Source organism: Pteropus medius, unplaced genomic scaffold, assembly GCF_902729225.1.
Source record: "Pteropus medius unplaced genomic scaffold, Ma_sr-lr_union100, whole genome shotgun sequence".
Taxonomy (NCBI): domain Eukaryota; kingdom Metazoa; phylum Chordata; class Mammalia; order Chiroptera; family Pteropodidae; genus Pteropus; species Pteropus medius.
The window spans coordinates 14,827,280-14,851,521 of NW_024356249.1; the positions used below are offsets into that span (position 1 = coordinate 14,827,280).

At 37.4% G+C, this 24,242-nt stretch overlaps 1 protein-coding gene across 15 annotated transcripts in view; it reads left to right on the plus strand.

The window, feature by feature from the left end:
- The window catches only part of CADPS2 (calcium dependent secretion activator 2), a 477,993-nt gene extending 458,344 nt beyond the window's left edge, over nucleotides 1-19,649 (plus strand). For 14 of the 15 annotated variants that reach the window (XM_039860896.1, XM_039860897.1, XM_039860899.1 and 11 more), the window contains 2 exons: nucleotides 14,514-14,618; nucleotides 18,669-19,649. In XM_039860896.1, the coding sequence (XP_039716830.1) occupies nucleotides 14,514-14,618; nucleotides 18,669-18,845 (282 nt within the window). In that variant the 3' untranslated portion in view covers nucleotides 18,846-19,649. The remainder of the gene's footprint in view (nucleotides 1-14,513; nucleotides 14,619-18,668) is intronic. The other variant, XM_039860905.1, reaches the window with a different exon arrangement.
- The last annotated feature ends 4,593 nt before the right edge of the window (nucleotides 19,650-24,242 follow it).

Below are 24,242 nucleotides of genomic sequence, written 5' to 3' on the forward strand. Positions count from 1 at the left end.
GACATTCTACTTCGCTCCATAAGCGGTTAAATTTATCAAAATTATCAAGAAAGTAATAATAGGCTTAGCTGTCACCACTACCATTTCCGAGCACCTCCATGTACCAGCAAGTGTGGTAGGTGCTTTACCTATATCATTTCTAACCTTCTGAGCTCGATGCCAATTTTCCACATTTTATCCTCATTTTCAGGTTAAGGAATCTGCCACTCAGAGAAGTGACTTAAGTGTTGAATCAGACTTTGAAATTGTGTCTCTCTAGTCTCAAAGTCCATGCTATTTTTGCCTTACTTCATACTTACAAAATTTGAAATGATAAAACAGTGTTGTGGAAAGAGGGCTGGACCAGGAATCCAAAAACCTGAGTTCCAGCCATAGCTCTGCCATTAACTGTCTGAGTGGGTTAAGAAGTTATGTCACCTGTTAAAGACTCAGTACAGTTGGTACACGTAAACCGAAAAAGTTCCAGATGGTTCCTGAAATCCCTTTCAGACTTTAAACCAACTCAAATAAGTTTTAATTTTAGTGATATTGACAAAAATTACTGCATTGGTTGCACTATGAGTCTTGCACCCCAGAATAGAAATTCTTAAGTTTTTGCGTGTGTATGATGGTCAGGGGAAAGCAGGGTACACTACCCAAGTGCAATGGATAAGAAGATAGAAAAGAGATTCTCTATACAAAAATATCTATGCCATACGATGTTCTATGTCTCTACCACCTGAGTTCCGAACCCTAAATTTAGAAAAATATTTGGAACTCATATATTCTGTATTCATGCTTTCTCTGAGTCTAGAATATTTTCAACACAGACTGTCTCTGCCTCTCTACTGGTCATTGGTATACATGCTAAGTTTAAAATCTACATGTTAAATTTACTATTTCAATTTTTTTTTTAAATGTGACTTATCTGGGTAAGAGAAATCTTAAAGGAAGTTCTGTAAATGGAGAGATCATGGGTTCACCAAAAGGTTTTTCTGCTTTGTAGACAATCTCTTACCCCAATGTCCTTTTTCTTACATACGAAACATCATTGATAAGATTTTTTTAAGTTTTATCAAATCAAAACCATCTACAACTTGTCTAATCCCAATATAAAACTATGACAATGATTTTCTAATTCTTAAATCTCATTTTTAATGCCCACTCTGATGTTTCTTCCCACACTCTCAGGTTTCAGGACACACAGTGCCAGCCAGAGGTACCCATGTGTCAGGAGAGATGCTGGTAACAGCCCTCGAGAGCTTCGGATCTCTGGGCTGGAAAATGGTCATGTTTCAGAAGTCAAAATTGACATCTAGAGTAATTACCACAAGAGCACCCTCTACAGTCATTTCCTAATGTCCAAGAATCTTACAGTACTGAGGCAGTTAGGGGTTGACTAAAGTGCGTCAGATTGTCTGGGATAGAGAGCAGACCTACCACTCCAAACCTTTGTACATTTATTGAGCATTGCCCACCTTGCGTCTCTTTGAAACTATTTCATTTTAGCTCTCACATTGCTGAAGGCACATCAGGGTGCAGTATTTAATTGGTAAATCATGCAGATTAAACATTCTCTTGTGTTATAAACTGATTAAATATTTAATTGTTGAGGAGTTTCATCTCAATGACATTTTTTAAAAAATATTGTTGCGATGTCTTGTAAAATTAAAACTAATTCTTTAAATGATAGTTAATCAGTTCCATTTGTCCAAATGGTATTTTATAAAGCATTAATTTCTCAGGACTTTCCTTGAAAAGAATTCTTTTCAATAAAGAAACTCTAAACATTTTAAGTAAAATTGACCTAAACTATATAAATGAGTTCAGTAGCCACGTTAAGACATAAGATAAAAAGAAAAACAAAACCTAGAACTACTTCAGGTACATGTGCTCCTCAAAAGAAAACTAATTTTGCACTTCCGTGCTCTTTTTTTGTCCCTGGAATCCCAAATAAGAAAGAGTGAAAATGCTCAGAGTTTTTGAGTTTAGAGTTTCACACCAATGCCTCGATTTTTTTTGATTTGAGAATTTATTCATCCTCAGTAAGATCAACACTACTATTCTTAAGTTCTTTAAAGATTCAGTTTATTGTCATGTTGATTTCCAAGAATAGTTGAAATCGACAGAGCATGGCTAATAAGGGCCGCTAGATAAAACTTTCCTTTCATAATACCCTTAGTGGTATGTATCTAGAGCTGACCATCTACATTTTCAGTCATATTCTTTGGGTGAATTTCTTTGTGTATACAGTCAGCCTCTTTATTAGAATTCAGACTGGAACCTATTAAGGCTGAAGACTTCTTTGCCCGCTTGCATTTCATAAAATTCTGTGATATTATAAATCTATTATTTTATATGTGAATGTTGATTTTAAAATAGCAGTTTTCCTCTTTTCAATGATCTTTCACTCTCAAATAACTGGAAAGTCATATAGACTACATAAATTAGTATATATTCCCATTATGGAGTATTTTCTTTTTGGTTTTATCTTTATATAAAACATTAACTGTGGGCCCATTATGTCCAACCATGATTTTTCTATCAACACTAAAAATTTTATTTTAATATCACTCATAATCATTTTCTTTTTCCATCAATAGAATAGAATGATGTAAGTTTAATGATGTACTCGAGCCTATTTGAGATAATTTATTTTTAAACATTGTTATGTTGTGCACCCTGGTTCCTCATTGTGTACTAAAGGTAGATAAAAAGTTTCACTATATTTGACATCTGTTACAGGAGCAGCATTTCATTCACTTCACGTGTTTTAACAGTATTTAGCTGCTTTAGCACATTGTTTACCAGGTGGTGTTTTTTTTTTTAATTGCATATATTCCTGTTTTGTTTTACCTACAGTATTTAGACTCACATTGAAGTTGTTTAACTTCTTTTAAGACAGTCATAGTCAAACTTGTTCTGTATATTTTCTTTTGCCTCAGTAAATCCCATACAGAGCTTGCTTTTTAGCTATTTTTTCCCCTCAAAGTTTGTTTCTCTTTTAAACCTCTGCTCTCAAATTACAGCCGTCTGCTGCATTTAAGTTAATAATCCTTATTTTAATGTTAAGTTATTATTTGTAAGTGTAAGAATTTATAAAAGGATCTACTTTAGATGTCTGGTGTGTGCCAAAATAGCTTTGGCAAGTCTAGACGAGGCTCAGGGCGGCCAGAGGCCCTCATTTGAATCTAAGCTGTTGATGAATTAAAACCTGAGAAACTTGAGATAAGCGTGCCTAATTGCCTAAAAGAAACTCAACAAGAAAATGTATTGTAGCTTGTTGATCTTTTTTCTTTGATAATTCAAAAGAATCGTCAAGAAATATGTGGACTTCTTACTTATATTCTTGAAATGTGATCATGGAACACAACTGTCATTTGGCACATTCCCAGAAATACACATCTTTGCATGAGGCACCTGGACATATGTGGCAGGTCTGGTAGAATCAGCTAATTAACAACACAGGCTTAAACAGGCACCTCATCTGGCAGTGCAGTTAGTTGCCTGATGGTGCTCAGCAGGGTTGGGTAGTGCTTTTTATTTTTCTATCCTAATGGTCTGCTGCCCACCTAATTTTGCCTTATTGTCAGTCACTACTTACCGCAGCTTGGGGCCCTCCCAGGAGGCTAAATTATTATCAAAGGATTAGGGAGATGTAGCCTTGCAGCTCTGACATTTCTGATTACTTGTCTATGCCAGAACACTAATTAGCTGTGACTAATTAAGAAAAATGTTCCTGCCATAGAAAACCATTTAAAAGAACTGAGAAGAAGAAAAGCAATTCAAAAGCTGAGCAGTGCTCAGATTTGCTGATGCTCTTTAGATTCCCACCAGAGCCTTAACTCACCTTTAATGGTGCTCAGGACTTAAAAAAAAAAAAAAAAAACTCACAAACTGATCTGAGATTTTTGCTTGGTAAAAAAAAAATTTTTTTTGTTGATCACCTAATCTCTCTTAGCAATGGTAAAATTGTCTTTGATGAATGGAGAATGAGGAAACTTTCATTTTCAATCAGGAAATTTTCTAAACACCAATTGTGCAAATGTGCATTTGCATTCATTCACGCAAGCCAATAACAATGACTTAATAGTCATGGAAGAAATTAGAGTATTCTCTCTACTGATTTTATAAAAGATAGTTGAAATGATTAGAAGAAACGTGTTGAGCATTTCAGAAGTTAGTATTGATTTCATGCCGCTTTCACATTTATGATGGTCTGGAAATTCTGGCTTTTCCGTTCAGAGCCTCGTTTTTCTATGGCGACTTTGCATGCTTGCACTCCAACCGGCCACTAGTAACTTATTAATGAAAATGTCGAGGCCTCCCCCGAGACCAGCATCACTATCAGTTGACCAGTATGATGTTTTCATAGAGCTGATAGCTACTACTCTCCTTCTCATCAAACATAACTTCATAAGCAAATGACACATGGCTTTAAGGCCATTTTCTGTTGGGGCTTTTTGAACTACCCTGTCAGCCAGCCCCTCTGCAGCACCGTCACCACCAGTCACAAGTGGGCATAGCAGTGGTAGCCAGAGCACCACTACTGACTAAGTCCAACTGAAAAAAAACAATATGCATAAGGAAGTGGCTATTATGGTAAAACCATAATTTGATGTGTTTATTAAGTGCATTGAAATGAAACTATCAAAGAACAATTTTCAGAGTTACTTATAAATACCTAAGCTTGGGAGAGAGAGTTCTCAGTTTCCTGATCTCAGCCCAGCCCTATGTAAGAGACTATCTAAATGCTGCTATCTTAATATGGGCAAGCTATTTTATTTGAAATCAAGAAAGTTCTAACTCCTACCTTACCCAAATAATTCATGCTGTTTTTTAAACCCATATCCCTTTTGCTTCTCAGTGAAGAACAAAATGCAGGTTGCCAGCATCCTCTAGGGAATAATCTTTCCGATATATGAAGACTGTTATTAAGCCACCTGTCATACTTGTCTATGCCAGGACGAATAGTCCCTATTTGTTTAACTGCTCTTCATAGGCTCCCTTTCTAGCCCTTCATTCGTCTTTGTGGCTGTTCTTTGAAACTTCTCAAAGTATTCTCAGTCATGCTTAGGGTTTAAAGTCAAGAATAAGGTGCAGTATTTGAATGTGGCCGAACAAGATTCTTTCAAGCCATATTCCTATTTATGCATTCTAATATATAACTTTCCCACAGTTCTTGTACTGATCCTCATAGATTTGCTTCCATACATTCTCCACATATCTTACTATATTGACTTTTTCCTCAGTTACTGCCTAGCTTATACCCATCCAATGCATACGTTTATTGGTGTAGAATGTTCATTCAATTGATGTTTTGAATGCATAAGGTCTAGAAAACAAATCCAATTCACCATTCAATTACTATGGGTAAGGGCTGGTGGTAGACGTTGGGATTAAAGGGTTAGGCATTGGTTTTGTCCCACATAGTTGATTATCTCTGTCACAGTGGCTCCGTAGGATTCTAATTAGAATAGGAAATGGGAAACCCTCTTATTAATCATTTATTCATCTAACCAGCATTTATTGAACATTTTCTAAAGGCTGCATACTATGCTAGAGGCTGAAAATACAATGTGAAGCAAGATAGACCCAGTTCCTGCCCTAAGAAAGCTTACATTCTTATGACCAAATGGGTCTTTTGAAAAAGCTGTTAATTTCTACATTAAAATGTTGCATGATTTCATCTAAAAAATAGGTATTAACAGATTGTTTTGCAAATAGATGTACTATGGAGAACTAAAATTCAATACCTTTTCATAACAGATATAGTGATTACCTATGAAATTTTTTTTAATTTTTATTTTTCAATTAGAGTTGACATTCAGTATTATTTTATATTAGTTTCAGGTATACAGCCTAGTGGTTATACATTTATAAAATTTACAAAGTGATCCCCTGATGAAATTTTGTTTGTCTGTTTCTCCCCCATTTCAAGTGGATGATTGGAAACTTGCCAAAAGCCAGCGCAAAATTTGTACCTAGCTCCAGTGTTTGCAACATCAAATGCCAGGACTGTGGGATAAGGGCACACCCTCCCTCTCTACCCTTCACGGCTTCTTTGCTCAAAAGCCAGGCTTACACCGGCTCCCAGGAGAGCGCTAATGTTTCTTCAGACAGAAGTCAACAACGCCACAGCAGTGATATTTTCCTGCCCTTTTTACAGAACAGCTCACAAAGCCAACAAGTATAGAAGGCACCCAAAACATGTCACTTAGTAGTGAAAATGTGCAGGCAGCACTGCCAGCCGTACTCCAGTATGCCCCAGGGCCTCAGATAACCTCCAGGAAGGGGTACCAGTACCCTGAGCATATGCTGGAGAGGCAGTTCCCTGCCTGTGTGACAGACTCTGGAGGGCCGCTCCAAGAACTGAGCATGTCAACAGCTGAGCATGTAGTGTCACCATATCATTGCGTGTAAGAGTATATATGTGGACATTCATGTAAAGACATAGACATGGGGGGTTATTAGTTTACAATACTTTCTCTTTTATTTAAGTCATCACCTAAAATAAAGTCAGAATGTCATCTTTAAAGCTCTGTTTTAGTCCTGTGTTAAATTTCTTTAGCCAAATGCAATTCTTTACTTTTTTGTGATTTCTACAGCTTTAACATCTATTAAGTTTTCTATCTAATGAAACATGATTTAGGTCGGCAATTAATCTGGCTCTGATATTCTTTAATCCTTTTTCTATTGAAAAGCTGCTCTGTCACTATGATATATATGTAGCACTTTACATTTCCAAATACTAAAAAGCATGCAGTCCTTCAATAAATATACAATGCTGTGTGCCAGACATTCTGCTAAGGGCTGGAGGTATCAATAAAAGTAAGACTTGGTTGCTGCCTTGTGAATATTCACAGCCCTTTGAGGCAGAAATATGGCATATTGTACAATGTTTTTATTGACACCTATACAGAGTTCTAGGAGCAGAAAATATGGGAGCATCTAATTCCAGGTAGTAAGAGAAAGCACTGACTTCATAGCAGATAATAATGGTTGAACAGAGTCTTAAAGGCCACGGAAGTAGATCTGGCCACAAAACATACTTGGGGATAAAAATCCAGACAGAGGGACTAGCCCAGAAACCATAGATTTGGAGAAACCCAACATCTGGCAGAGCAGCAGGTCATTCAGTTCACTGAAAATGGTTCCCATGGGAGGGCATCGTGAGTCAGAGACAGAAAGATTGCTATTTACTCCAGCCCTACAGCACTCTTGAAAAGTAGTTTTGGAAAGATCATTCCCCATTTTTTCATAAAGAGACTTAAGCAGAAAGACCTGCTAATAGTTAATTCTCAAACCTAGATTTTATCACAAAATAGACTGCGCCACTCAGAAATCTAATTTATTTTTATCCAGATATTCTATATTATCAATTTAAATGCAACATTGACCAAAATTTTATCTATAGTATTCAAAACGAGTCCTCCAACCAGATGAAAAGATTATAGTGCCCAGACGAACCATTCATAGATTGTCTGTGCCCCAAACTGGAACATACACGAGTATAACTGGATCAGTCACTGAGTTCATTTCAGTCAAAAGATTTGTCAAGCTAGCGTCCACCCTATCATTTGATAGCAACTGATTATCTAAAAATTTCACTTTGTAATCACCAGTCTTTTTATCACCAGGAAAAGAGCCACAAAATAAACTCAGAGAGGCACTTGCCTACTTGATGGTAATGAATAATAAAGAATAGTATTGATTTTAATCCTCTTTGTGTAATATGGAGGTAGACTACTTTAATAATACTACTTTCAGGACATTTGAGAATGAAGGAAATTTGGATTAAGGAAATAGTAGTGAGTGGAAAAGAGCTTGTGCAATTCCCATTTTATGAAACTTATCCTGTAACTTACTCAGTTTTATAACTAAAAAGAATCTAATTCATCTGAAAATGTCTTATTACACTCATACATTTTTTAAAGGAAAAAGTGTGACAGAAAGTATTAAACTTCAAGAGTAAGAAAACTTTTTCGGCATTCAGCAAGCATTTATTAGGTACCTACTGTCTGCCAAATCTCCCATGTTAGTACTTTTTATATTTTCTCTTAACAGACATTACAGTGCTCATGGACTCTCCTTTACAGACTTCCCAGTAGAGTTAAAAAATGCAAACCACCCTGAACATGAAGTTATTGAACATGGAAGACAAAAGACATGAATCAAGTACTTCTCTGTTCTGTTTTTAAAAAAAAGAAGAGAGCTGCAAATATAGATCAAGTTCCCTTATGAATGAACCATAGATTTTTGTCCACATTGCATTGTTTTGTTAGAGCAAAAAAAAATTCCTTTTCAGTATTCCTAAGCATTTGGGTGTATGGCACTTTAAAACGTCTTAAGGGGACACGTGGGAGATGCACAGCCCAAGAGCCATTTGGTCGGTTATCCTTACAAGAAGTATAGCTCTTTAAAGCATTTATTTACATTACATATTACATTATTGGGTTTACAAATATCTTTAATCTTTGGAACAATAAGTATCTCGATGTCACATCACAACCCCCTTACAATGACTCAGGAACCGCCAGGACTGCAGAGTTGTTCTCTTAGTTGTCTGCTTGAAGCGTCAGAATGCCCTTAAAGAATCAGATTTTATTGACGAAATAGACTGTTCCCATCCCATCAAGTTTGTTATAAGAATTAAATGAAATTTTAACTGATGCGCTTGAACTTCCCATGGAGAATTAAAAAATGTGTCCTATGTCTCTATAATCAGAATTCATAAAAGTAATAATAGTAATAAGAACTGTACCTCACATTTCTTTACCATTCCTTTCTCCTTACACTTTAATTTTTAGATGTCTGTACTTTGTTAAAAAGCCAAAATGAGTAAGTTAAAAACAAACAAAATAAATAATAGAAAGTTCTAGAGCCCTAGACTTGAACTTTTTGGAAGAATAAAGCTATATTTAAGCAGTGTATGAAAAGAAAAAGTATGATCTTTCATTTCAGTTCACTTTTACAAGAATCATGAGCTAGGTTATTGCAAATCATGCCCTTTACTCTGATGGTCAAATCTAATCTCATAGTATTTCTGGAGATCATGAGAATCTTATTTTGTAAGCTAGATTTATATAATCTATACTTCACATTACAGGTGAGAAAACTGAGGCATAGAGAAAGCTAGTGTTAGGCTCAGTGAAGCAAAGAATAGCATGAAAGGGGACAGCATTACTCGCCCTCTCAGCTTCCGTATTGATGTCCTTCTCTGCTGTGTTGACAGCCAGCCCTCAGCTGCCATGTCCAGATGCAAGTCTCTGTCTTCCCCCCATGAACAGCTCTGGGTCTAGCCGAAAGTGTTGATAGGTGTAGGCTGGGTTGAGCACTTCCTGTATTTTTTAACCATAATCCACTGGTTTCACTTTCCTTTATATATAGTCCTTTCTCCTATTTTAAGCCAACAAAAATTATCACACTGAACACCTTCAAAATTCTTGTGTCTGGGGTCTTTTTTGTGGAACTAAATATGATCGTTTCAGTGGGATACCTCGAAGAAAGGGGGAAAATGTATTATTGTATCGAATTTACCATTAATGTAAAATTTGCATTTTGATGTTTAGAAATGGGAAATGAGTGGCCACACATTTAATTATATTAAATAGACGTGCTGTTTACAAAAAGAAAATGTGTAATGAAGCATTTCTATTTGCTTTTTAGTATACCGGCGAAACTGATGGGCATTAATGTTTGTAAATATTTTATTTTTTTTGCTCTCTGAAGCTATGAAATAATCCTAAAGGATGGATTATTTGAAATAATCCAAACTTATCAAAACCTTCAGAATTTCAAAAATATCATTTGTTCTTTTATCTGATTCAACTTAGCATTTAAAAGGTAAATATTTCCTAAGGCGAGATTTTCTAGATGGTATTTCACTTCAACACAGTGACTCAACGCTTGTAAAACAGCCTCTCGAAATAAATGAAGAAATATATATATATATACTGTGGAAATTTAGCCATTCCGTATCTTAGTGCACTAAAGTTTTTTTCTGTTGTTCACCTATCGAGGCAAACATAGCTGGAGAAGAATTGAAATATATCAACTAGTCGTACCAATTCATAATCAATAAAAAGCTAAACACTTAAGCAGAAAATATGTCACAGATTTGTTCCCTAGCAAAGCAGCTATTTTTACCTTGCCATCATCATCAAAAGCCGCATTCTGACAGAAATCATTTGCTTGAAGCAGCCGCGATATATAAACCCTATGTGGTCTTGTGATTCAGATTTAGGAGTATCAGCCACAGAGGGTCTAAAGGCATTGTGCATTAGTATGTATTGAGACCTCATTCCAGGTGGCAAGCAGCTGGACTTTTTAAAAATAAAACTTCCAAGATAAATGTGAAGTGCTTGTTTTCCAGGCAATAAGCGTTATATTTAATTGAATCATCCTCAGAATGTTATAAATTAGACGGAAAAGGGACTTGCGCATATTTAATATATTTGTTTTGTGTTTCCACCGGTCAACAGAATAATGAAATTCCTTAACTACTTCTCTTTAACTTGCATGAAGAAAGCACGGTATGTTGCTAAATCTCCTTTCATCGGCACTGCGAAGAAACAACTTTAATCCTTGTTAGAAAATTGCCGAGTCTGGGGCTGACAAAGAGCTCATGCTTGTTCCATTGTTAGTGCTCCCCGGCCCCAAGAGCAGAGCCCTTTACAGCTGCGTGGATCCCGCCCGGCTCAGCTGCACTATTTAGGAGAGGAGGTTTGTCAATTTCTATTGACAATGGAGAGAGTTTTTCAGGGCCTGTAGCAGTGCTGACACAGTTGGGGATCAATGCCAGCCATTCAGACTGCACCCTCTTTCATTGCTTTGGTTTGTTAATTCAAGACTAAAGGTCCACTGAGGGGGTTCAGGGTGTTTAAGAAAGCTGATGAACTGCTTAAGAAAGCTGATGAACTGCAAGCGTTTATAGCCCTGGTGTGGCAATTTCCATAGTCAGTGGCAACTCCTGGCACTGAGGGAGCTGTGTCCTTGTTGACCCTCTTGTTATTAAAAATGCACAAGTGCTGCGCTTCTCAATATTTCAACACTCTTTCATTGTCAATACCACCTTCTGAGCCCTTCAGCTTGTTGCTTGCTCTAAAGATCTTCTTAGATTGGGTTTGAAAACTTCACCTTAAACACTAGATTAGACTGATGTTCTGTTTTCCGTGCTCCTGTTGATTTGTTGAACCTTCCCAGGGCTGGAAAGCAAGTAGCAGCTTGATGGGGAGACGGGCTGCTAATATGATTTACCAGTCTACAGTCATGCACAATAAGTGTGAATAAATACAGGGGTCTCACAGAGTCAACCCTAGCCTTTCCTTTTCTTTTATTTTTGCTTTAAAAGAGATATCTCAAGAAAATGAAGGGAGTAATATTATATATACCCAGGAGCTGAATAAAACACACACACACACACACACACACACACACACACACACACACACACACACACACACTCATACACACACACATACACACACAACCATATTTTTTTTGTTAAAGTGACAGGCTGCTGTCATGCATTGATGTAGAAAAAATATGTAGAATATACACTTACTGCTTTATTCCTAAGTAGACCAAAGCAAAGAATAAAGCAGTAATGCCACACCCGTGACTTCGGTGCATGCTGCAGCACCACTTCCTTGTCATCCCCTGAAGGGAAAAGTGAATAGTCAACCAAGTTGTTTTATAAAATTAACTTTTTCAAAATGGAAGGGCGTTTTCTAACATTTAGACTTTACCGCACATTCGCCCTTTTCAAATTTTGTTTTCTTTGTTTTGTAAGGTTGGTTTGGTTTCATGGGGGCAGGAGGGTGAGGAGGATGAAGCTAACCTGCCTTTGACTTTTTTTTCTTAAGATGAAAAATGGGACCTGTGATACTCTAGCACTCAAAAGAGGAACATATCAATTCCAGCACCAGAAATAGGAAAGTGCTAGAGATTTTTGTTTGGTGGTTTAGCTTGTTTGCTTGTTTGTTGGAGATGATAAGTGTGTGCGTGTGTGTCAATGACAGTAATATGTATATGTATGTATGTATGTATGTGTGTGTTCATATGGAAGAAAGAAGCCCTCCTGGTGGGGGGTATTTTTGTTAGCTTATTCTTAGTAGCAACATAAACTCTGAGCTAAGCTACTGCTTTCTCTTACTTCGCTTGATTTGGCTGAAGTTCTTCAAAATGTTTTGACATGGGAACCAAAAAATATGCATTCTTATCTAATAAATTTTTCTTATAGAATAATTTGCTTGCCTTTAAAGTAAGATAATGGTAAAGTAGCTTAAGCGTTTTGCTTAACAATAGTTCTCTTTTTTCTCTCTTTTTTTTAGTTAACTTTAGATCATTTTATTCCCAAATTGCTTTTCTCCATAATTATAAGTTTGGTATTTTGTGTTAAAGAAATTATCATGTTAATAATAAATTTCTGTTACGTTAGATATCTTCTTGATAATCAGTTATAAGTATCATTTATATGTAATGGGAAAATGGAGTTAAATTAATTTTAAATTATATAAGGATTTTAAGAACATAAAGATACATATGAAGTAATTTTAACAAAGTTTTTTCATTTCCTTAAAATTCATACAACATACCATTTTTATAGTAAGTTTACAGTCAACTAGTGTCATGCTAGACTTCGTATAATATATTTTGTCCCCCCAAACGTAAAAGAAAATTTATTATTCTTTGCAGGGAGACTGTAAGAATCATAATCATTATAACTACATTTTAGCTTTCAAAGGATCTGGAAAGTGGTATAGGAGTGAGGGACTTAATTCAGTACAATTATACTCAAGATCACCAATACCTGTGAGTGTTTACCTGTATTAAAATAGAGCTCAAAGAATTGAGGTTATAAATAATTTGAAATAAGCAGTATAGAATTTAAATGATATCAAAAATAGAGTGAGTACAAAAGATTTTGTGATTTAATGTGTCAGCCTAAGTACTGAATTTATTATCAGTTCATTTTTTAAGAGTTTAGGAGTTTATCTCATTTTATAAAACTTATTTCTGTACTTTTACATGTCCTAAACATTAAGAAAGTAATCATTAGGAAAGAGCAAAATTGGGTACATCAATAACATATATTTTTTAAATTAGTGTATCCCACATTTTTAAACTTTAAATATTCATTCATCCATTTGATATCATAGTATTTAATCAGTTTTGTTATTTTACTTAGCTTATCTCACTTTATGTATATGTGTTTTAGTATACTAACAAATTAATAGAAATAAGTCTGATGAAATAAATTCATTTTAATTTATGCTTAAAATACGATTCGTTATACTAAATTTTTTTAGAACAATGTTGTAATACAAGTCCAGGTGAATTTCAGACTATTTCTATCCCTTAAGATTTTTCTTAGAAATTGAATTTACTGTTTTATTATGTGAAGAAAAACATTTAAGATTTCTGTGTTCAAATACCTAAGAACATATGCAAACACATATGTGATTTGTAATGTCACTATGTTTGTGTTTACGAATAAGGCACAAAATTCCTTCTCTGTCCAAAAATTTTTGTCATTTCTTAAGTGCTGAGTGACTTTGATATTTCTCATGGTTATCTGAATGAGGAGCACTCTTTTTCTTACAGTAGTACCTAAACCTAGCTCTGGCACATAGTCATCAAATTTCTTAAAATGTCACCACTAATGGCATATTGCTTTTTTTTTCAAAAAGGAACAAAATTCTCACTTTTACTGTTCTCACAGACATTATGTATGAACAGGAAATGACATTAGAGAAGAATTTCAGTTTTCCCCTCAAGAGAATTATAATAAACAAAGAAAAAAATGAATCATTCAAAAACACTTGCAAAATGAAACAGATCCTTTTCTTTCATAATTTGGTCAATTGGCATTTGTTTTGTGCTTCTTATGACACAGGAATTCCATCCTGATAATATTCCTTCCTAAGATCTCAAATTCTTATCTTATGTGGTTTTAAAAGATCTTGGTAAATACTTAACAATCGATAGTAGATACTTGTGTGATTGAGGATTACCGTTCAATAAGCTGTGAATATTTTTGCCATCACTCCTTTAAAATGTCATTTCTAGGCATTAACTATGCGCATTATAGCATAACACATCTACTCTTTGATTTTTACATAACTTACAGGCTAATAGGAAATATTTTCCTATGAAAATCATTTACCGGTCTTCCCGCTGTTTGGCAGTCCATTCAGTCCCATAATATGTATTTAGTACCCATTGTTACCTACTAATTACAAAGCAGGCCGCTAGGCTACAAGTGCAAAAACACTATTTCCCATGAATATGTTACAACTGAAAGACTGTAATGCTAATTCATGGAAAGAACAGCCTAGGTCAACTTAGCAGATTTTCTAGCAAAACATACAATTCTGTTAACAGGGAATTATAGCATTATTGACTTCAAGTGCTGATCTGTAGTCACTGCAGAGTGTTTCATTACCCCCTTATTACCGAATCTGTTAAATGAATACTGCAGAGGCTTTCTTTTTTGTTCTCCTCCCCTCTGCCCCCATCCTTCTTTCCAGCAATGGTACAGCAGTTCCATGAAAGTCATTTGTGTGTGGTTGGCTGATAGATTAGACCTTCAGCTTCATATTTACCAACTGAAGACGCTCATCAAGATCGTGAAGGTAAACAAAATGTGTTTAGATGTGAATTGCCCAGCAAGCTATAAAGAGTAATGGCAAGATATTGACATACAAAACAAAAAACAAAAAACATTTGATATAACCGAGTGGATATAAGTACTTTTAAAATGTCACTTTTAGCAATGAGGTGCTGCCGTTTACTTCCATTTTCGATTAGATTACTAAATAAGTATAAACTTACCTTTTTTGCTCTGATAAATAAAAAATATTTTATCAAGTAATCACATTTTAAGATAATGTACATAAAGCCCCTACCACATTTACCTGAATGTAGTTGGTCCACAATAATTTCATATTTTCTTAAGTATAAAAATGTTTTTTCATAATACATTTTCTCCATGTTGATTGGGATCATATATCATTGTGAGGGCTTTTGATTTGTATTTGCCAATAGGATAAGGAGAGTCTCCATTATTTTGTTACATCCTGATACAAAAGTAATACATTGTCACTGCCTGAATTCTTTTGGAAGCATGCTCCTTCCTATATGTAAGAGAGAATTGGTTCCAGTGCTGGGGACCATCCAAAACTAACATGTCATATCAGTTCAGCAAGGCCATTTTGACTTCTGCTCTTCAAAAGAAAAAATAATAACATACATGTTATTTTTAGTGACTAGGGGCTTTAAAATAATACATTTATTTAACATAATTCTTCACACTTTGTAAATTCTAATGGAAACACAAAATTTACCCCAAGTATAACTTTTTCTTAAAATTGATACGTGATGGCTAAAACCATAATTTTAAGCTACTGAGATCAGCTGTTCCTTTAAACAGATGACCTTTACTTCCATTTTAGTACATCCATCAAATTGGTACATACAAATATATAACATATGTACACATGCACATATATATGCACCTATATATGCATGTGTGTATATATGCACACAATTATTTATGTATATATGTTTATGTGTGTATATGAGTACATGTGCATGTGTGCACACACACTGATTCTCAAAGTGTCATTCCTGACCGAACATTATCAGCATCACCTGGAAACTTGTTAGACATGCAAATTCATGCCCCTTACCTCAGACCCACCCTTGAGAGTGGGGCCCAGCATTCTATATATTGACAAGCCTTCCAAATGATTTTGATAGATGTTAAAAGTTTGAGGAGAACTGTGTTACATCATTAAAGGAAGTTTCTATTGACATTAAAATCTTTTCTGTCATTCTCTTGGTTCCTGCAGTTTAATTAGAATACAAATTCTTTTGTGCCATAGGCACACAGGTTATCCTAGATTAGAAAGACCCTCAAATAGGGAAGTTCTATTCTAAGGTAAGAAGCTGGCAAATCTGGAACGTACAATAACAATCATGATTAGTCATAAATAACAAAATTATAGCCACTCACCAATTTTTAGTACTGTTAAACACATTACGCTTCAATGGACCAAATACCTTTGATCTAGAACACTTCTTACCAGCTGTTATTTATTTTACAAAGAAACTGAAACCACACTAAGATATGTTCATAGTTGCCTTCATTTCTCTATTGTTTCTTCCTTGTTTCTATAAACATGACTTGGAGAGCTTTCAAATAAAGCTTATTGTTTCATGAAAAAGAATCAGGATAATTCGTATTTGCCTTCTAAGTATATGTATCTGCTAAGATTGCAGTCTATACTGTTGGGATTAGCTGGTTGCCTTTATGATCAGCCATATTTTCAAGCTAATGTCTACTGTGTTCAAAATGTCAGAAATTGCATATTCAGCCAATTGGTATTGATAGATTAAGCTCTTTACTTTGTTTTTAGAATAAAAATCTTCATTTTTTTTTAGCTCATCATTTATTTCTTTCAAAGTTATTTCTTTTCTCATATTCACACGTCACTACAGTTAAAGATCAAGCACCAGTGAATGTTTTAGCAGAAAAGAACAATTAATAATTTCATGAGTTATATGGTACACTTCCTTTGTACTCTAAGCCAATCAGTTTATCTTATTTTAATATATTCTTCATATGGCTACCAATAGTCAAGGCTGATAAATATGAAATCAAATTTCATGAATATGTTTGACTTTCCATGTTTCGTTTTTCACAAGCAGGTCCCCAGACTCAGCCGGTGCTGACTTGGCCTGATACATTAGGCTGACATAATCAAGTCATAGGGTTTTATTTAATAATTAAAAATGATGATTTTCACAATGAAAATCAGGATGAATTAATACTTTAATGTTCTAATTGTTTCTTTCTGCTTCGAATATAAACAAACTTTAACCAGTTTCATACAGAGAGTCATCATTCTTCAGAACTTATATGGTTATGTTTATAATGATCATTTTTCAGTGCATTTAAGAAACTGTTAAATAGCACATGTATAGAATCGTAAAGGCCCCTAAGTAGGCTCTACTTCCATCTAGATCACTTAGACATGGCCTGCATATTACGGCAGAGTTGTAGCTAAGCTACTTGACCCTGGCAATCTAGTCCTTACCACTTACAAGCATTGTCATTCTTCTATTACCATGGAAACCTAGATGCCATCAAGATTTATATGATAGCCAACTTTATCCCACAAAGACACTTAGACACTAATTGGTTTATTCATGTTACTCACTAAGACAAAACAAATTCTAGTAAGATTTCCACAAAATATTTAGGACTAAGAAACTATTTGCCAAGTTTTAACATCAGAATGATTTATTTGCAGAAAGAAACAATAAAATCTTGATATAGATTTGTGTTCTACCTAATGGCCAAATGGCATTTGAAAGCAGTTAACATAAATCAGCTTGCCTCTTTTACTAGGAGAAAAGAAGACAAGTGAGCAGCACCCTGTGGCAGGCACTTGTCTTAAATAAGAGCCAAGCAGACCTTCATTGGCAGCCATAGAGGATGACCAAGTGTCAATAATATTTTATGAATTCTAAAAGGAGAGATTGCAAAAATATCTGCCCGTCAGCTCCCCTAACTGCTTACTGCTTGCTGTTAAATTTGAAAGCCTTCAGGACTGCAAGTCTACAATACAAATCTGTCCTGGCCAACTCATTGATAATTTAGCTAAGTCTCGGGAAAGTCATTCCAATCAAATAGGAAAGTAGAGCTCACAGACTCAGTCTGTAATTGTCAATGGAACAATAATACTTTATATCAGATATGCCATCTGTAGATGAATATTTTGTGTGCTTGACATATTTTTGATCTATTAGACATGTATAGGCTTGAACGCAAATCTCTATGGTAACAATAACCATGTATTATCAGTTTCCAAATTCTCTAGACAAAATTTACCTTTCAGAGTTACTTCATGAGCTCTGATGAAAATTACCAATACCACCTTAGTAATAATAAGCTTCGAAGCCCAGAAAGGGAATGTGAAGATGGTGAGATGTATGTGTCTTAAAACAAAATATTAGGATCTAAGTGAAAATAGTTTTGATCGTTTAAGAAAAAATACCACTCTCTGAATCTAAATTTTACTTGCCGTTGAGATACTGACTTCAGATACTATATGATGTTCCTCACAGTTGTTTATTTCTAAAAATTGGTGGAGTTTTCAAATATGAATTTTATTTATAACAAGTGATTATCCAACTAAAATTCACAGATGCTGAAAATGCTGATAATAGGATTAATCCTCTTCTTCCACATACCTCCCCCCGAAAGCTAAAGCAGTCTATAAAATGTATTAAAGGATAGACTCCTCAGTTGAAAAACTAAGAATTTTCTATATTAAAAATGTACATAAGTACATATCATTTTATCTTTGTTACAGGTTATTCAAATAGTAAATTCTGTGCAATTAATATTTTTGAGAAAAAGCTCATTTATCATCTGATAGTTACAGAATTTTGATCTCTTCAGTGATTCGAATTTGAATAGCACTACCCAAAGTCTCTCATTTCATTTTCTCCCAGAAATACACCAACAAGATGATTAATCTTAATCCATTAGTTAATTGTCCAAGATCATTTGTGAAATGCCAGCTGAGTATATATACATATAGATAGACATCCAAGTGTATCTCCACACATATAATCCCTAAGTTATCTAAGCACATTCTCTCTTCTTCCTCCAGAAAACCTACAGGGACTTCCGATTGCAGGGTGTGTTGGAAGGCACACTGAACAGTAAGACCTATGATACTCTGCACAGCCGGTTAACAGTAGAGGAGGCTACAGCCTCTGTTTCCGAAGGAGGAGGACTTCAGGGCATTACAATGAAAGACAGTGATGAAGAAGAAGAAGAAGGCTGATGATGCACAGCTCTGTAGAAGGGAGGAGCACCTTGACATTGTTTATTTTGTACCTTGACCTTGTATTACATTGTTTGACCAAATAAAAATGCTTGTATTTCACTCCATATTCTAAAAAGTAAACCTGAAAGCAGAGATAAAAAGGGAAATACCAAGGTTTTGTTTGTTTGTTTGTTTGTTTTTTGTTTGTTTTATTTGTTTTTAAAGAAATCAGCCTCTTTTGTGTAGCTTGACCTAAAATGAGCTTTGGCTTTGTTTGTGATTGGAACATAAACTTTTTTTTAAGAGTTGAATTTTTTCCTGTAATCGCATCAAAGTAGTGTTCTGTGTATGAAGTGAGTATGTATTTTTCATAATATAGCATTGTGAGAAGCCACTTCTGATCACTGCGCCAGCTCTATTGTATCCTTGTTAAAATGGTGTGTACTTGTCATTTATGTGCAAGGTTTGTTTTGTAGTTAATTTGCCATTTCTGTGATGTGTGTAAAACTATGACCTTGGTTCTTAGTACTCTGAATTGGTCTACAGGTATATTCCTGGGCTTAAAGGACTGCCAAACCCAAATATCAACTAGATAGTCCAATGTGCTTGTGTCTTGTTCCATTCTGAACATTTCTTCTTTCAAGTGTAAAAACTCCCAAAGTGTTGGTTAGTGAGTGTGCCGCCATCAACGTATTTTATTCTCCTACTTGTAACAGCTTGCAGGCAATAAAAGTCCATGTAGTCATAACCACTTCTGTATTTACTAGACTTCTATAGATTAAATGCAGTAAAAAAATGTTTGCAGTATTACAAACATCCCAACAATTTGGCTTTGTATTTTGTTTCATGCTGATTTTTTTTGCCTCATTTACAATCAAATGAGTAAAAAATATTAACGTTGCTTTGCACCTAGTAGGCGCACACATTTGCTAAGAGAATTAGGTACTATGAGAGCATATTTCCATAGCAAAGGTAATGTTGACTACATACTTATATGTTGTGTATTATTAGTTAACATGAGCAATTAGTGGGAACTAATAATTAGTAATATGAGGAATGCTAGTAATGTTAACTAGCCATTATTCAAGTTATTTCTTCCCCCAAAGTATTTTCTTACAACAATTTTCAAAGATAAATAATAGTATTATGCTTTGTAATGTCTCTATAATTGTTATTTTTGTATTTCTTAAAATATGCTGGCATATTGTGCTACTGCATTGATTCGTAAATAATGTTTAAATGAAGTAAGTTAATGCAAAATAAGTGAAGTTATCCCTGAATTTATGTAAAGTCAAGTTCCCAAGTTCTGGAAGTGAAACTTCTTGGATCTCCAAATTCATTCTCCCATTGGTGTTATAAGTGGTGATTAGATACTCAGACTAGTCCATAAAACTCTGTCAAATCCATAGTTATTATATAACACTGTTTTGGCTCAATTTCTGGGTCGTAGAGGTAAGAGACCCTGTGGTAACATGAAAGGAGATTTCTTTCCTTTTCCTGGATTAGAGACTAACCCCACCACTCAGTACTTTTGAAAGGCGTTTTGTCTTGAAATGCTCTTCTTTCCTCTCTTCTTCGCTCTCAGGCTCAACACTATCCTTTCTTCAAGCCCTGGGGTGTCCTGTCATGCTCTCCTAAACTCCCTAAGCTTGCTGCTTCCTGCACAGCTCCAATCTCTCTATGCTTGGAAATCACTCACCATTTTTTTCCTTTAAATAAAATGTCTATTTCCTTGATACAGCTCATCTCAGAGTAATCGTCCCATTTTGTCCTAAAGTATGAATGACTACTAACTAACACCACCACCACCACCACCACCCCTCACGCCTTAGACATCTGTGTGTGTGTGTGTGTGTGTGTGTGTGTGTGTGTGTGTATCTAGTTGATAGAATTCAGAAATAAAGGGGAAAGAACATATTTCAGGGGAAAGTACTGGGGCCAGCATTAGGGTCTTGCTGCTGGCCTGACCTACCTAGCCTGTCGGCAGGCCCTCTTTGCTGGTCAGCCTCTTGTAGCTTCTGTCTAGAGTTGAGTGTTCTCTGCTCCTTCCCGTCTACACCCAGAATTCTAAAAGCACCATTCCCACTCCAACCTCCAGTGGCTCCCACAGTGAGGACCACAGCGGTCAAAAGCAGGTAGAGGAGATGCTCACCATTTTGTGAGAACTAACTGGACTGTCCTTTGAGCCATAGGAAAGTGTGTAAAGAGAAATTTATAAAGTAACTAAAAAAGAATGAAAAGTTGTTTCGGAGTTTTTGCTCACAAATGCTCTTGAATATAACTGCAAATTGCTTGAAATGACTTAATAATTGTTTCTTGGAGTGTGTAACTGTTAGGGTGAATGCCCAGGCATCAGTCTATTAGAGGAAGCCAAGTGTTTGTTATTCTTTAAAAGGTGTTATTTAAAAAAAGAAGAATTTAGAAAACAAGTCTTGCAATGAATGATTTTTTGAAATGAAAATTATTTTTAACTCAAAAGCTCTACACCCCCACCCCACCCCACCCCGCCCCATGGCTTTGGGGAAGGGCAGAAAACTACATTATTTGGACAGTTTAGTGTATGTTGCTGGAGAAAATAACCAATACAGTCTAATGTCCAGCCGGGATAGATGCATTCAATAAAACGTCTAGAAGGAAAATTTCTCCGAACACTTGTTGGAGAAAAATCATAATCATGCCTTTTCCCGGAAAGGGAACCACACAGAGCTTAAGGGAAACCTCTTGGCTCCAGCTGTGGGTCGTTCCTGCGTTCACGGATTTTTCCGCTTGAATTCTCTTTAGTTCTCGTTCATTGTCCCTCGCTCTGGAGAAAGGGTTTCCTGCTACTTTTGCAATAAATCCCGGTGCAAAGTGTTTGGAGGCTCCCAACCCGTTCCCAGGGGCATAGCCGGGTCTGGCGCCGCCCTCCTTCGCCCCAGGCAACCAGGGGTGAGAGAATCCGAGAGCCCAGGAAGGTGCGCTTGGATGGGAAAGAAGTCACATGGCCATCGCCGCTCGTGGAGCCCAGAAACTCCTTCCTCCTGCCGCAGTCTGCCTCCCGAGAGGGGCGCCTCATTCCCCGAGAATCCGCGGGGTCCCAAGGATGGGGCAGCAGGCACACGGGCGCTCCCGGGCGCAGACCCGGCCTTCCGAGCCCCTGAGTCACACCTTTGCGGACCCGAGGGAGGACAGTAGAGCAAGAGCGTGGTCCTTTCTGTTTCTTACTCCCAAAACATAAAAATGGAAATTTCCCAGTCCAGGTCCCTACGGGGAGCTGATCGATGTTCCAGCGAGATGTTCACGCGCGGCGGGCGGCGGGGCCTCTACGCACCCGCAGAGCAACCTAGTTGGCCCCGCGCGCGGCGCCGCTCCCTTCGCAGCAGCCCCCACCCCCACCGCCAGCCCTCGTCAGTTTGGTACAGAATGTAGAGGCTTGGTTTGTGGGGGTCCGGGAGGACAGTGCTCATTCTGTCTTTACACTGAGTGGCCCTCCCACCCCCTCCCGTGTCCCGTTCAAGGAGACTCGGTGTTGAGTGACTCTCTTTTCAAGTCTTCCTCGCGGGACACCGAGAACCGTCGGGGAAGGCCTACGTTCGGTTGGCCCCAGTGCTTTGCTCCACATGGAGTCGAGCCCAAGGACTTGGGCGGCAAGGCAGAAGCGAAAAGGAGCTGGGTGGGACCCCGCAGCAGCGACGACCCCTGAATGCGAGGCAGGGCGGGTGCCCCTACCCCCGCAGAGAGCTCAGAGTGAGGCTTTCCTCCCGCGTGGGCTGCAAGATGGGGTGCAGAACTGCTTTAAACTCCAATCTCTATGACGTTGAAGTAAGATACTTAAGGGAGCAGAGGCGGGTACGAGTACTGAGCCTGAGTTCCGGAAATCACGAGTGACAGTCACTGCGGCCTTTATCCGTGTCACTATGGGATTGTTTTAAGGGAGAAGTAGGCACTGGCGTGGGAGCGTGTACTACCGAGAGAAGAGGAGGTGACCGAAGTATTCGATGTTTCCCAAATGAAGAAGACCCCTGATTTAAAGAATTACCTAGAAACGGGTGCACATGACCCAGCTTGGGGAACCGCTGTGAAAGAGTCAGGGCCTTTGACCCAGAAAAGTCTGGGTTGAATCCTCAGCCTACATTTCTTCTCTGTGTCAGCTCTGTGGCCTTGGGCAAGTTATTTAACCTCTCTGTAAAATGGTACTTAATAAGGAAGGTGGTTGCAAGGATTTAGAGGCATGTAATAAGTTGTGGCCATTAACTGTTTTTTAATGTAGGAATGGATTCAGAAGAAATCCTGGGAGGCCTGCCTCTGCCAACATGCACCACCTCTCGCCCACCATTCTTCTGAGGTCCTTCTAGATCACAGTCAGCTTCATGGTTCCTCAGCCCCGCCCCTAGTGTGTCTATGGACTGACTACAATTGTCCAGTTGTGAGGTTATATACACCAACAGTCTAGTGGGAGGAGAAGAGGAGATGGGGAGGGACCAGCCAACTCTCCTGTCTCCAGAAAGGGCAGACGTTGCTGAAAGCAGCCCCTGAAGCGGCATTTGGGAAGGGGGGTAGCTGGAGACCTGTCACTGGGTCCACATTAAGATGATTTTGGTCAAGGGCTCTGACACTTGACAGGTATGATTCAGGAGGTCCCAGACCACAAGTGAGGAATGCCAGGCCCTGGCCTGTGCCCAGTAGGTTGAATTAAAGAGAATTTCAGGGGCAAATTAGTGTTCATTAATATTTTCCAAAGATTAAGGTGGCCTAGATTGGCACCCCGCCTCTCAGACCACAGGTGGGCACACAGTAAGTGCTTGGAAAATGTGAAGCAGAACCTAGAGAGAGCTGCAGAGGAGGCCGCAAGGCGCCCCCGCGAGCCCCAAAATGACCACAGATGTGACAGCCGAATCAAAACGCTTAGGGCAACAGCCAGCACCTAGTCCTGCCCCTGAGTGCTGAACTGGCAGCCCTCTTAGGCTGTTGGGACAGCACTAATAGCGTGGAGACCCAGCCGAGGGCCCTGCCTGGGGTCACAACTCAGCATGTCTTTAGTGAGGCAGACGCGTGTCCTTTTGGTGTTAGGGCCGGGCACACGGTGGCCTTGGAGAGGCAGAAACTGAACACTTGGGAAAGAGGATGACAAGGTGCCAGCTTTGGGCTGGGACTAGAACTACTTTTTTAACGAAGAAATGTTCCCCATCTCCATTTCTTTAAGGTAGCCTGCCTGCAGCTTCTGAATTCCAGATTCAGAGAATACAATTCCCCACCTGCCACCTACTCCAGAATGCCAGGAGACCTTTAATCTCGCTATACTTTGCAACTTTACATTAAGGGTATCTGTATTTCTGTGCCTATCTGTGGGTGATTTAAAGAAAAAAAATCAGCAAATAAGCATATTCTAGAGTAGTCTGCAATCTCTTTGCACGCTGTTTATCCCTAAGATCAGTG